Source organism: Mustelus asterias, chromosome 16 (genome assembly GCF_964213995.1).
Source record: "Mustelus asterias chromosome 16, sMusAst1.hap1.1, whole genome shotgun sequence".
Lineage (NCBI taxonomy): Eukaryota > Metazoa > Chordata > Chondrichthyes > Carcharhiniformes > Triakidae > Mustelus > Mustelus asterias.
The window spans coordinates 23,272,637-23,286,353 of NC_135816.1; the positions used below are offsets into that span (position 1 = coordinate 23,272,637).

The window sequence follows — 13,717 nt, forward strand, 5'->3', positions numbered from 1 at the left end:
TCTGGCCTCCACAGCCTTCTGCGGCAAAGAGTTCCACAGATTCACCACTCTCTGGGGAGGTCATGTCTGACAAATCAGAGTTCTTTGAGGAGGTAACAAGGAAGCCAGATAAAGGAGAACCAGCGGATGTGATTTATTTAGATTTCCACAAGGCCTTTGACAGGGTGCTGCATAGGAGACTGTTAAATGAGTTAAGAGCCCACGGTGTTAAGGGTAAGATCCTGGCATGGATAGAGGATTGGCTGACTGGCAGAAGGCAGAGAATGGGGATAAAGGGTCCTTTTCAAGATGGCAGCTGGTGACTAGTGGTGTGCCTCGGGTCGGTGCTGGGACCACAACTTTTCACAATATACATTAACGATTTGAAAGAAGGAACTGAAGGCACTGTTGCTAAGTTTGCAGATGATACAAAAATATGTAGAGGGGCAGGCAGTACTGAGGAAGCGGGGGGCTGCAGAAGGACTTGGACAGGTTAGGAGAGTGGGCAAAGAAGTGGTAGATGGAATACAATGTGGAAAAGTGTGACGCTATGCACTTTGGAAGGAGGAATGGAGGCAGAGAATATTTTCTAAATGGGGAAGTGCTTAGGAAATCAGAAACACAAAGGGACTTGGGAGTCCTTGTTCAAAATTCTCTTAAGGTTAATGTGCAGGTTCAGTCGGCAGTTAGGAAGGCAAATGCAATGTTAGCGTTCATGCCGAGACGGCTAGAATACAAGAACAAGGATGTACTTCTGAGGCGGCATAAGGCTCTGGTCAGACCCCATTTGGAGTATTGTGAGCAGTTTTGGGCCCCGTCTCTAAGGAAGGATGTAGTGGTCTTGGAAAGGGTCCAGAGGTGGTTCACAAGGATGATCCCTGGAATGAAGAGCTTGTCGTAGACAATTCATAGACACTGTGACAGTACTGTGCCTTTAAGAAAAGTATTTGTGTCATGTTTCTTGTGAAGGAGATGTTAAGATTCTACTCTGGTTTGTGGTGCTGCTTTGTCTGCTCCAGGCTGCTGAGAATGCAGAAGAATAATTGCTCCTAGATATTGAAGTGTTTGCTTTAATCTGAGCGAATGCAGGTTTGTTTATTTTTTGGGCTGTCCCCATGGGTTTTAGAGTAGGGTTTAATTAGGTTGATTGACAAGAATGTGTCATGCGCTAATGGGAGGAACTAGTACAGTGGAACCCCGATTTAGCGTGAAATCAGATATGACGCAATCGCATGACGGACCCCTTTTTTTGCTATTTCCGGTTTAGTGAATTAGCGCAACCCCGATTTAGCGCGACCCCGATAACATTCGTGATAAAATTTTATGGACCCCAACCATCGCGTTAAAACGGGGCTCCACTGTATTACAGAGGAAAAAAGCAGGCAGTTTGTTTGGATTTCAAGGAGCAGCAATTCTTATTCTCTCTCTCTCTCTGGAAATTGAAGTCTGGGACCTACTAGAAAATCGGTATCTCTCTCCAGAGGGGTGCTGACAGACTGGCAGCTTGCGTACCAGCACAAAAGCCTGTGTTGTTTTGCTAACTGATGTTTGAAGAAGAGTTGAGTCTATGAGGAATATTGCTTAAATTGGAACTATGAGCGATAGATTAATAGATTAGCAGTAAAGAATTGTACCTTGTCATGCTTAAGTAATTCAGTTGTTAAAAGTTCAGCTAATTCTTTTTGTTATAGATAAACTGTATTGTTAAATAAAGTTTGTTTTGAAAAAAGCTTCCTAGTAATAGGATCACACCTGGAGTGAAACATCTTATGCTCACACTAAGGCCAAAATCGAAAAATAGTTGGGGTCCAGGCTAACTTCATAGTGTACCTTGGAGTTTCTGAACTGGTCCCTAACAACATATATCTAAACCCTCTGGTGGTCACAGACCAGCTAAACATCAATGGAGTAGTATCCTTTCCGATTGATAAATGCTCCTGAAAAGTCATGCAGACATGCTGCTGGAAATATGTCATGTGTTATTTCAAATTCTGTAATTGTCTGAATCAAGATGGAATTTGATTACAACTATTGCTCTGTACAATTAATGCTACAGGATGATCTGAGGGTGTTTTTGATTATCATATGTGTGCAGTCTGTGGGAATGTAGCCACTGAAACAAGCACAGGAGCCCTCTGGCCTATCGGTATTAAAGTGGCTATAAATGGCAACCTTAGCAAACGTGCTGGTGTAGCAGGTGATAAAGAAGGCAAATGGTATATTGGCCTTCATAGCAAGAGGATTTGAGTACAGGAGCAGGAATATCTTGCTGCGATTATAGCCTCGGTGAGGCCACACCTGGAATACTTGAGGAAGGATGTTCTTCCTTTAGAGGGAGTGCAGCAAAAGTTTACCAGACTGATTCCTGGGACTTGCATATGAGGAGAGATTGAGTCGATTAGGATTATATTCACTGGAGTTCAGAAGAATGAGGGAGGAATCTATTAGAAACCTGTAAAATTCTAACAGGACTAGACAGGGTAAATGCAGGAAGGATGTTCCTGATGGCGAGGGTGTCCAGAACCAGGGGTCATAGTCTAAGGATAAGTCTTTTAGGACTGAGATGAGGGGAAATTACTTCACCCAGAATGGTCAACCTGTGGAACGTGCTACCACAGAAAACAGTTGACGGAAAACATTGTATGTTTTAAAGAAGGAGTTTGATGTAGCTCTTGGGATGAAGGGAATCAAAGGGTATTGGGGGAAGATGGGATCAGGCTATTGAGCTGGTTGATCAGCCATGATCATAATGAATGGTGGAGCAGGCTCGAAGGGCCAAATGGCCTACTTCTGCTTCTATTTTCTATGTTTCTATGGATTGGTCTCATTAGAGAGAGACCTATGGGAACAGATTGTATCACCAAGAAATCCCTGGATGGAGCCGGAGATGAAGGAATTCGAGCTGTGTTGATGGTCTTTGGCAATGCATGCTCACCTGACCCCTCTTGGCATGAGGTCTTGTTCCAGGAATCTGCAGTGACCTGCTGTGAAAGTTCAAGTGGCACGTGGCTGCAGAGATGGCAGTTGCTATTGCTGTTGATGCTGCTCCTACTGATGCTAATGGTGTTGCTCCTGCTGTTGATGTTGGTAGTTCTGTTCCTTGTCTCTGGTCTGTTGTATAGCTGTATAAGCTGCTCCCATGCAGTAGTGAAGGCAGACAGGAGAGTGCTAATTGAAGTGGACCAAATTCAAGATGTATGAAAGGACTTCCAAAACCAATACAGCTGTAAGAGCATACCTCAGAAAATGTCCTCTGCACACAAATGAAGCAGCTTTACAGTTTTACTCTTGAAAGGTTTGCCAGCCTGCCAATTTCATTTCTCAATAATTGCCTGATGCACTGTTACCTTGTTGACTGGCAAATTTCACACAGGTCTGGAGATGATGCACTTGTTTTTAAAAGCAGAATTAATTGGCACTTTACGGGGAGCCGACAGCTCCACGTGAATTATCTTTATAGGATTGATGGGGACTTGATAGTGTTGATGTTGAGCGATTGTTTCCATTGGTTGGGGAGCCTAAAACATAGGGAACACTGTCCAGATAAGAGTCTGATCATTTAGGACTGAGATAACAAGAAATTAGTCAAAGGGTTGTGGATTGTTGAAATTCTCCATTCCTAAGGGTTATGCATGCTCCATCGTTGAATATATTTAAGACTGGGAGGGACAGACTTTTTGGTGTCTCAAGGATTAAAGGAATATGGGAGCAGTGAGGAAAATAGAATTGAGGCCCAGGATCACCCATGATCATATTGCATGGCGGAGCAGGCTGAAAGGACTATGTGGTCTACACTGCACTTATTTTTTGTGTTTTTCCATTCAGATGCCTCCAAATGCTAACAGCCAGAAGTGACCAGGATCATGTTGGATTTATGATATGCTGACACTTTTGGGCACCAAGTGTTCCCGCCCATACTTTAACCCACATTTCAATACCAATTAAAATTCTATTCTTGGTCTTTGCAGCCAATTTCTGACCTTGGTTAATGATTTTCCCCTTTTGGTTAATGAGTTCCTCTGTTCTAATTATTGAATTCCCCACTTTTGAGCTAAAATTTTCATGTTTGAATATTTTTGTGGTTGTTTTTCAGTGTTCTCGGGCTCTTCATCTAGTACTAAGTATGACCCTGACATTCTCAAGGCAGAGATTTCAACAACAAAATCTAGGGTGAGAACAATGATAATTCATAAAGTTGTGAATATCAGTTTCTATTAAGTCTTTGAATTAATCATCACCATCACTTAGAATTCTTGTAGTTTACAGGTCTGGAATGCTCAGTCATATTACAGAATATAAAGGTTTAAACCAAGAATGGCCACCCAAAGTAAGAATTAGAAACACAAACTTGGGTACCGGAGGAAACAAGTATACAAAAATTGTTCTATGGAAAAAATGCAGAACTTGAACAAGATCAGTAAATGGACTGGAAAATTAATTAGAAAATCAGTCAAGGAAGGAGTTGATGGGCTCAGTGCCTTACTCTCTGCTGGACCTTGATGGTGCTCTTGATCTCAGCTCAAGGGCAAAGCCACAGGAGATTGACTAATATATTTTGAAAATGCTTCTTATTACTGTTACCTCCCATTGGAAATTAATTTATTTGATGAAAAGCAAAAGTGCTTAAAAATCCAGCTACAAAATTTTAAAATGTTAATGAGTTTATGGCTTTTACCACAATCCAGGCCTGATTTCAGTTTTTATCTTTTTAAACTTCCAACTTTTTTTTTATGTGATGGTCTTCATTGTGTAACTGAAGAATCTCTTCACAAATTCAGCTTTAAATTGGATTTAAATGTGGATTTGTCTGTTAGTTTCAGAAATATTGAGCAGATCAAACATTTAAGGTTGAATTGTGATGTGTGTGCTTAAAGATTTCTAAAGGTCTAGTAGAAGCTTTAGGGGAGGTGGTGGAAAAATAGTTTTACTATAGATGTCCACAACATTGCAAAATATAGAGAGGATGTATAAATTAATAGCTTTCAATTATCTAATAAATATTTATTTCTGTGAGAAAAAAACACAATACCTTTATATTCTTTTTCACTACAACAGGTGAATAAACTGAAAAGAGAGCTGTCTCATATGAGGCATGAACTTCAGTACAAAGAACAAGGATTTGAAACTCTTAAAGCGTAAGTATATAAGAAGACTATAAACTTTTTTTCCAAAAGACTATTTTTCAAGCAAGGAACTTGTGTGAAGAAAAAGTATAGTCTTCAATAGAAATAGTGATATAACTTCCCATTCATATTCAAACACACATTATTTGGAAACAGGAATTATAATTACACCAAGGAAGGAAGGGAAGAAGGAATATGGTGATTTGGGACAAAAAATAATTTTACACATGGAGGCAGGGGCAAACCGAAGGTACTAACTGAGTACTTTACATCTTTCTTTATATCAAGGAAGAAGCTGCTGCTAAATTTGTATTTTCAAAGAGGAGGTAGTTCAGATACTGGATTGGGCAAAAATTGATTAAAAGAAGCTAATAGAAAGGCTGACTATACTTAAGTTGATAAATTATCGGAACCAGATGAGATGCACGCATAGATACTAGAGGGAAGTAAGGGTAGAAATTGCAGAGGCACTGGCTGTAATCTTCCAATCCTCCTTGGAAACAGCGGTGGTGCCAGAAGACTGGAGAATTGTAAATGTTGTTACACCCTTGTTTGCAAAAGGGTGTAAAGATAAGCCCAGCAACTGCAAGCCAGTCAGTTTAACCTCAGTGATGGAAAATCTTTTGGAACTGGAACCCGGGACAAAATTAACAGTCATTTGAACAATTAGATAAATTAAGGCAATCCAGTTGATGAAGCAACCGTGAGGGAAATGTAGTTGATGTGATGTATATGAACTTGCAAAGGGTATTTGAAAAATTGCCACATAAAAGGCAAGTCTGCAAAGTTGACACCCATGGAATAAAAGGGTCAGTGGCTACATGCATGCAAAGTTTGTTAGGTGACAAGAAACAGAGAGTAGTGCAGAATGATTAGTTTTCGGACTGGAAGACACTATATCTTGGATTCTCCAGTAGTCTGTTTTTAATCTGTCTTATTGACCTAGACATAGATGTGCAGGGCACAAATTCAAAATTTGTTAATGACACAAAACGTGAAAGTATTATGAACTGTGAAAAGCGCAGTAATCAACTTCAAGTGGACATGGACAGGGTGGTGAAATGGGCAGATAAATGACAATCGAAATTTAATGCAGTATGAAGTGATACATTTTGATAGGAAGAATGAAGAAAGACAGTATTTTTTTTAAAAAAAGATTCAATTCCAAAGAGGGTGCCAAAACAAAGGAATTTATGTGCATTATAATTGTTAAATGTGACAGGGCTGGTTGAGAAAGAAGTTAATAAGACATTTATAAATAGAGGAATAGAAGAAAGTTATTCTGAACCTTTATAAAACACTGGTTCAGTCTCAGTTGGATTATTGTGTCCAATTCTGGGCACAACACTTGAGCAAGAATGTGAAGACATTAGTTGCAGAAAAGATTCGTAAGATTGAGAGACTTCAGTTTATGAGGATAGATTGGAGAAGGCTAGGACAGTTTTCCTTTGAAAAGGAAAGACCAAGATGGGATCTGATAGAAATGTTCTGGGCAGAATAGATATGGTGAAACCTTTTATTGGAGGAAGGTTCGAGAACTAGCGATCAGCTGTTAGAAAAAGAACAAGAGGGGAAATGAGGAAAAACTCTTGTAGCAGCGAGTCATTAGGGTATGGAAGTGTTGCCTGAGATACTGATGGAGGCAGATACAATCGTGACTTTCAAAAGATGTTGCTTAATTATCTGAAGAGAAAAAATTTACAGGGCAAAATGGAAAAGATGGTGGAGCAGGACAAGCTGAGTTAGTTGCTCTCAGAGAACTGATAGCGAAAATATGTAATGAAGATTCACTGAGGACGAAAAGATATACTTGTGATGGTGGACTTATTTTCTTAAGTCTTTTATATACTAACTGATCGAATAAAATTATTGTGCTAATTGAACTCATGAATGGCCAATTAATGATCAGCAGGTGAGTCTGCCTGGATCTCAGATGGGAAGGGAGGGGCTGTCTCCTCCTTGGGACCAATCTTTCAGTCGGAGGTTCCCCCACAATGTCTGCCCCCTCCCACCCCCCAGAATATCTGCTTAGGTACCTTATCCAAGTCTGACTTAGAACCCTCCACCCCCACCCCCAAACATCCCTGTCATCCAAGGCCACTGCCCTTGTCGTGCTTCTGGGACCGGAGAGCTTATGGCCAATCATATTGCCGGCAGCACTTGAAGATGGGACCTCCTTTCCAGGTGGGGGGAAGAAGTATTGCCCTGAGCCAGCTAACACCCCTCTGTGTAAAGTGACTGCAGGACAGCACAGGTGGGTTTTTGCAGCAACTTTTTCAATGGCGGGGCACTAGTACCTGTCATCCATGAAATCCCGTCCATATTGTAGCTCCCAGAGGAAAAATTAACAAAAAATCTTTCCATGGAATAAATTACTTTTCCTGTTGCTAACAATATCCTACAATCTATAAATTACAATCAGCATACTAGAGGAGGGCAAATTATCTCAGTCGTTATAATTTCTGCACCTTGAGTGTGTCAGTCATGGCTCAGTAGGTTGCATTCCAGCCTCAAGTCAGAAGGGGGAGGCATGGTGGCACAGTGGTTAGCACTGCTGCCTCACAGCGCCAGGGATCCGGGTTCAATTCTGGCCGTGGGTCACTGTGTGGAGTTTGCACATTCTCCTAGTGTCTGCGTGGCTTTCCTCTGGGTGCTCCGGTTTCCTCCCACAATCCAAAGATCTGCAGCTTAGGTTGATTGGCCATGCTAAATTGACTCTCTTGTCAGGGGGATTAGTTGGGTAAATATGTGGGGTTACGGGGATAGGGCCTGGGTGGGATTGTAGTTGGTGCAGATTCAATGGGTCGAATGGCGTCCTTCTGCACTAGGGACTCTGGAAGATTTTGGGGTGAAGTCCCATTCCAGAATTTGAGGGCAACAATTTAGGCTGATACTTGGACAGCACGGAGGGAATGCTCCCAGGTGCTGTCTTTTGGGTGAAACGTTAAATAGCAGTCCTGTCTGCTCTCTCGGATGAACATGAAAGATCCCATGATACTATTTTGATGAAGAGTGGGAATTATATTTGTGCCACACAAGTGCGAGGCAATGTCCATCTCCAAAAGAGGGAATCTAATAATTTCCCCTCAAAGACATTACCATCGCTGAATCCCCACCATCAACATCCTAGGGATTGCCGTTGACCAGAAAATTAACTGAACCAGCTTTGTAAATATTGTGACTACAGGTGGAGGTCGTAAGTGGGAATTTTGCAGTGCCAATTTGCCTCCTCATTCCCCAATCCTGTCCACCAACTGCCAAGGCACAAGATAGGAGTGTAATAGAGTACTCTTCATCTGCCAGGATGAATGCAGCTTCAATAACATTTAAGCTCTGTCATTTAGGATAAAGCAGTCTGCTTGATTGGTACCTTATCCAACACCTTGAATATTCATTCCCTCCATCGTTGGTGGACTGTGGTAGCAGTATCTACAAGGTGCACTGCAACAACTTGTCAAGTCTCCGTCAACATATCTTCTAAACAGAAACTTCAAAATTTTGTCATCCAAAGAGATGAGGGCAACAGATGCATTGCAAGTTCCTGTCCAAGTCTCTCACCATCCTGACCTGAAACTATATTGCTGTCCTTCCCTGTTGTTAGGTCAAAAACTTGGAACTCCCTCCTTAACACCACTGTGGTTGTATCTACAGTTCATGGACTGTAATAGTTCAAGAAGGTAGCTCATCACCACCATCTCAAGGATGGCAACAAATACTGGCCTTGTCAGTGACACACACACATCCTTGGAACAAATTAAAAAAAAAAACTTATCCTTGGTGTCCTGTCCAATATTTATTTCTCAGTCAAGATCGCAAAGATAGATTATCTGGTCATTATAACATTACCATTTGTGTAAGTTGCTTTAGGCAAATTGACTTCTGCATTTACTACATCACAACAGTGATTACATTACAAAAATGCTTCATTCCTTATAAAGAGCTTTGGGACATTAGGTGATTGTGAAAGGTGTTACATAAATGCAAGCCTTTCTTCTTAAAGTTATGAACTGTGACCTGGATGATCTGAATATTTGATGCTTGTTCTGAGTGGCTGCCCAGCCTCTGATTTTGGGATGCTTTCCAATAGAAGTGATGGTAGAAGTTGGATAGCCTGCTCATATTTGGGCTGGGTTAATGGCTCAGAATTTGTGGTCAAAAGCAACAATGAGGCTATCAGTGCTCGCTTATTATTACAATTGGATAGCAACTTATGGCATCTATGCAAATGCAATAAAATGTAAAGGTTGCTATCCAATTTACCTTGCTCTTCTGTAAGCTGTAAAATTCAAAACAGAATTCAGTCCAGAGAAGTGCGAGATAGTGCATTTGCAAAGGACAGACAGGAAAGGAATACGTAATAAATGGTAGGATACTGAGAAGTGAACATAAAGACCTTGTAGTGCATATTGATCCCAGAGCTAGCAGAACAGGTAGATAAAGTGGTTAAGAATACAAACAGGATACTTTTCTTTATTAGCCTAGAATAAAAAAGCAAAGAGGCTATGCCAGAACTGTGTAAACGACTAGTCTGCAGCTGGCTTTATTGCATACCATACTAGTCATTATATGAAGGGTACCATCGCACTCGAGAGAGTGCAGAAGAGATGAATGAAGCTAATGAAATACAGCTATAAGTAAAGGTTGTTTTCTTTGGAACAGAAGCAGCTGAGGTGAGATTAAATTGAGGCGTATAAAATTGAGCGGAATAGATAGTGGCTAGGAAAGGCCTATTTCCTGGGCAGACGTCAGAAACCAGGGAACATTGATGCAAAGCAATTGGAAGAGGATAAAGAGGAACATTTTCACCCAGAAAATGGAACACATTGTCTGAAATTATAGGAGAGGTAGAAACCCATATCATATTTTTAAAAAACTCTCTCTCTCTTTATTTCACTTTGTATATGTAGTATTCTTTTGAATCAAATATTCTAACTTGCACTTCCTGGTTTAGACTGTCTCAGTGAGCATTCATCAAACTGGTTGAAGAGGCACACTATTGTTTTGCACAAGGCCCAAATTCCCTTGAGGGCGCTGTACTGTGCTATTTCAGATTTCCAATGACTTTAAATTGTTGCTCAAAAGCATACAAAAATTCTGTGTGCAGCTGTAAGTGAAATGAAGGACTAGTCTTATTTGTGCACCACAAAATCCAGGCCATTCATCTCTCAACCATTATGTGTGTATTATTCATTAACTTTCTGTTCTACACAGATTTGAAATGTATGAAATGGTTTTCAAAGGACTCTGCCCACGATTTTTCCTCAAGGTCAAATGTTATATAACTTTAATGGATAGATATCAAGTGCAACAGAATAGTTAAAAGTATCGTTGTGAATTTTTTGTTGAAAAAAACACAATTCAAATATTTTGGAATTTAAATGAATACCTTTAGGAAGAAAGCTAATAATAAAACAAATATCTTTGGATTTTTACAGTAAAAATCTTGCAATTGAAATGTATATGATTGGCTGTGCCAGAAAATGTTCAATAACTTTTGTATCCTCGCAATTATTGACTCTTACATGCATTTTCAATGACAGAATTGATCTAAAGATGTCAGGCACTCAGGGAGGATACAAACTTGATGAAGCACAGGCAATCGTGAATGAAATGAAAACTATCAAAAGAGCTATTAGCTCAGGAGAAAAGGAAAAAAGAGATCTCATACAGGTAAACTCGTAACAGTCAAGAGTTATCTGTCTCTGAAATTTGAAAAACTAATGCTTTTCAATTTAGGTATTGGTTTTGGATTGAGCAACCGAGGTGGCAGCAGTGCTATTTAAATTCATTACTTATTGTTTTCAAGTGCAAACTTTTCAATGGAGTATTGCTCGATGGCTATCCATTATATTGTTGCATGGTTAAATACCATGGAATTTTTATTTTGTAACTTTTATTTTGTAACTTTTGTCTGTCTTTAGTATTTGGATAGACCAGGGATGTCTAACTATTTGGAGCTGAGGGTTTGATAGTTGTCAAGTTTACAGAGGGAGGGGAGTGTGTTGTGGAAGATCAGCATTTTCAGCTTGTGGCGGGATGAGAGATTGGACAATCTATCCAGCAGGAGGGAGTTGTAGATCCTGCAAGTGGGAGAGGTTCTAATTCAAGGCAGTAGGACAGACCGTACCTCACGGTAGAGAGAAAGAGAGTGTACTTTATAGCTGGGAATTGGAAAGAACATATGTATCTCATCCTGGGCACGCAGTGGGTGGAAAAAGGGGAATATCTCATGGTAGAGCAATGAGTCAGACCTTCAACTATGGTGGGGACAAGAAAGAGTATACATTGCAGTGGGGGGGGGGGGGGGGGGGGGGAAGAATTTCTATAATGTTGGGGGTAAAAGAGCATGTACATTGTGGCAGGAAGAGACCAGACGTTGTTTGGGGTTGAGAGAGAATTTGTGACAAATGACAAGAGGGGTCACACCTCATGAGAGTATACACATTGTGGAGGGGGTGGGAAGAGAGGCTATTGTGGCTGGAGCAGGAGGCTATGGCAGTCAATTTGAAGATCAGAGAGATTTTTGAGTGGCTGGGGGAGAACTCCTGCTCCTTCTGAACCACAAGAAGTTCTAAGAAAGGCATGCAGCTTGGGGATCCAACAACTCCAATTCCCCTTGAGTGCCAGATTTCCCAACCACTAGGAAATCTTTGTAGCAGCAGCAGAGAACTTGAATAGTTGTTTGTAGCTCAGAGGCTTGCTGAACACTTTTTAATGAAAAATTATGAAATAAAATCTTAAATTTCAGATTGTCTTATGAAATAGTTTAATATTCAATTCCATTATGTGCATAATTACTTGCATAATAACCATTGAGTCTCCAGGATCCAAAACGTTAATTTTTTAAAAATCTGTCCCATTTTACTATTTTACAATAAACACTGAACTTGATTTTTTTTTTTCTCTTGTAGAGCCTAGCCAGATTGAAAGATGGTTTCCGAATTGAAACAGGAGTTCACTCTGATCTCTGGGTCAGTCATACATCGTTAAGCACAAACCAACCTGCAAGCTGCAAGTTCTCAGAAGTTGGGTCCCAGACAGATATTTCAGGAGATGTGAGTCTAAACTCCAATGTGTTTTGGTACAAATGGCTATGGCAGTAAGAAATACAAAGTTACCTCATTAAGTCTTAATTCATAATCTGCCCTGCATTTCTCCTGAGACTTCAAATAGCATCACCATACTAATTATCTAGGAATCAGAATTCCCTGAAATATGAGTACATTAACGAACATTCAAGTTACTGAGGAGGAGTTCAGGAAGAGAACAAAATGACATTTTAATACCTTATGGTGATCTGATTCACAACTGCTCATTTGGTTGAGAAGGTGCACAATAGAATCTCAATTCTTACACACATTATGTACCCGTTTTTACCATTGCGTCGTGATCGTTTTCGGGTGCGAGAACGTGATAAAGTCGGGTGAGAGGCATTAACGTAATCCGCGCCTGCGTCCGCGCAGATTGCCACTTTACCGAAAACTGGAAATGGCGGCGATTCGATTCGTGCCCAAAACAGGCGCAACAGCAATTTAAATGCATTTGCATGCATTTAAATTGAATTAATGAACTGCCCGCCCAACTTTATCAGCATTTCCTCCTTTACCAATCCGGAACCGCGCCGTAAAGGACCTGCTAAATAAATGTCTGAATCGGGCGCTCCAGCTGCTGAAGAGCATGTTCTGAGCTTCCAACGGCTCTCTGACTCAAATCAGTGGTGGGGGGGGAGGAGGGAGGCGGACCTGATCATTCTCTGGTTGGGGGGAGGGGGGGAAGAGAGGGGAGAGAGGCCAGATTGTTGTCTGGGGGTGGGGGAGGGAAGGAAAAGGCGTGTCAGATGTATCTCTGGGGGGGGCGGGGCGGGACTGATCGTTGTCTGGTGGGGAGGGAGGAGGCGGGTCAGATGTTCCTCTGGGGAGGTGGGGGGAGGGAATGAGTCAGGCCAGATCGTTGTCTGGGAGGGGGAGGGGGGGAGGTGAGTGAGGCCAGACCATTCTCTTGGGGGGGGGGGAAATGAGTGAGGCCAGATCGTGGTTTGGGGGGGGCGGGGGGAGGTAAGATGTATCTCAGGTGGGGGGGAGGGGAGCAGATGGATCTCTGGTGGGGGGGGGTGCAGACGGATCTCTGGTGGGGGGGGGGGGCAGATATATCTCTGGTGGGGAGGCTGCGGGGTCTGCTGCCACTCTGCGGGCGATCAGTGGAGGGGGCAGGGGTGGCGATCGGTCTAGATAGTGAGGGGATGGATAAGGGGGACAGCGATGTGTGTGGGTGTTGGGGGGTGGATAAGGAGGACAGTGATGTGTGTGGGTAGTGGGGGGGGGGTGGATAAGGGGGACAGTGATGTGGGGGGGGTGGATAATGGGGACAGTGATGCGTGTGTGCGCACCATCGCTCCAGCTTTTCGCTCCCGGGCTGCTTTCTGCGGCCCGGGAGTGATCTGACATGGGCGCGCTTTAAAAAAAATTTTTCTAACTGCGCTGTGCAATTCAGAGCTCTGATCGTTTCGGCCGCGCTAAGCCCTGCCCACAGCGCGAATGGGACCTGCGATCTTTTTTTTTCTGGCTGAGTGCGTATGGGGGCATCTGAAAGCAGATTTCTAAGTCGGCTCTGCATTA

General features: G+C 42.0%; 1 protein-coding gene across 2 annotated transcripts in view; it reads left to right on the top strand.

Annotated features, from left to right (window-relative positions):
• LOC144505048 (protein KIBRA-like) overlaps positions 1-13,717 on the top strand; it is a 115,795-nt gene that overhangs the window by 42,368 nt on the left and 59,710 nt on the right. For both annotated transcript variants that reach the window (XM_078230757.1, XM_078230756.1), the window contains exons 4-7: positions 4,073-4,149; positions 5,035-5,114; positions 10,643-10,772; positions 12,014-12,157. In XM_078230757.1, coding sequence (XP_078086883.1) covers positions 4,073-4,149; positions 5,035-5,114; positions 10,643-10,772; positions 12,014-12,157 — 431 coding nt within the window. The remainder of the gene's footprint in view (positions 1-4,072; positions 4,150-5,034; positions 5,115-10,642; positions 10,773-12,013; positions 12,158-13,717) is intronic.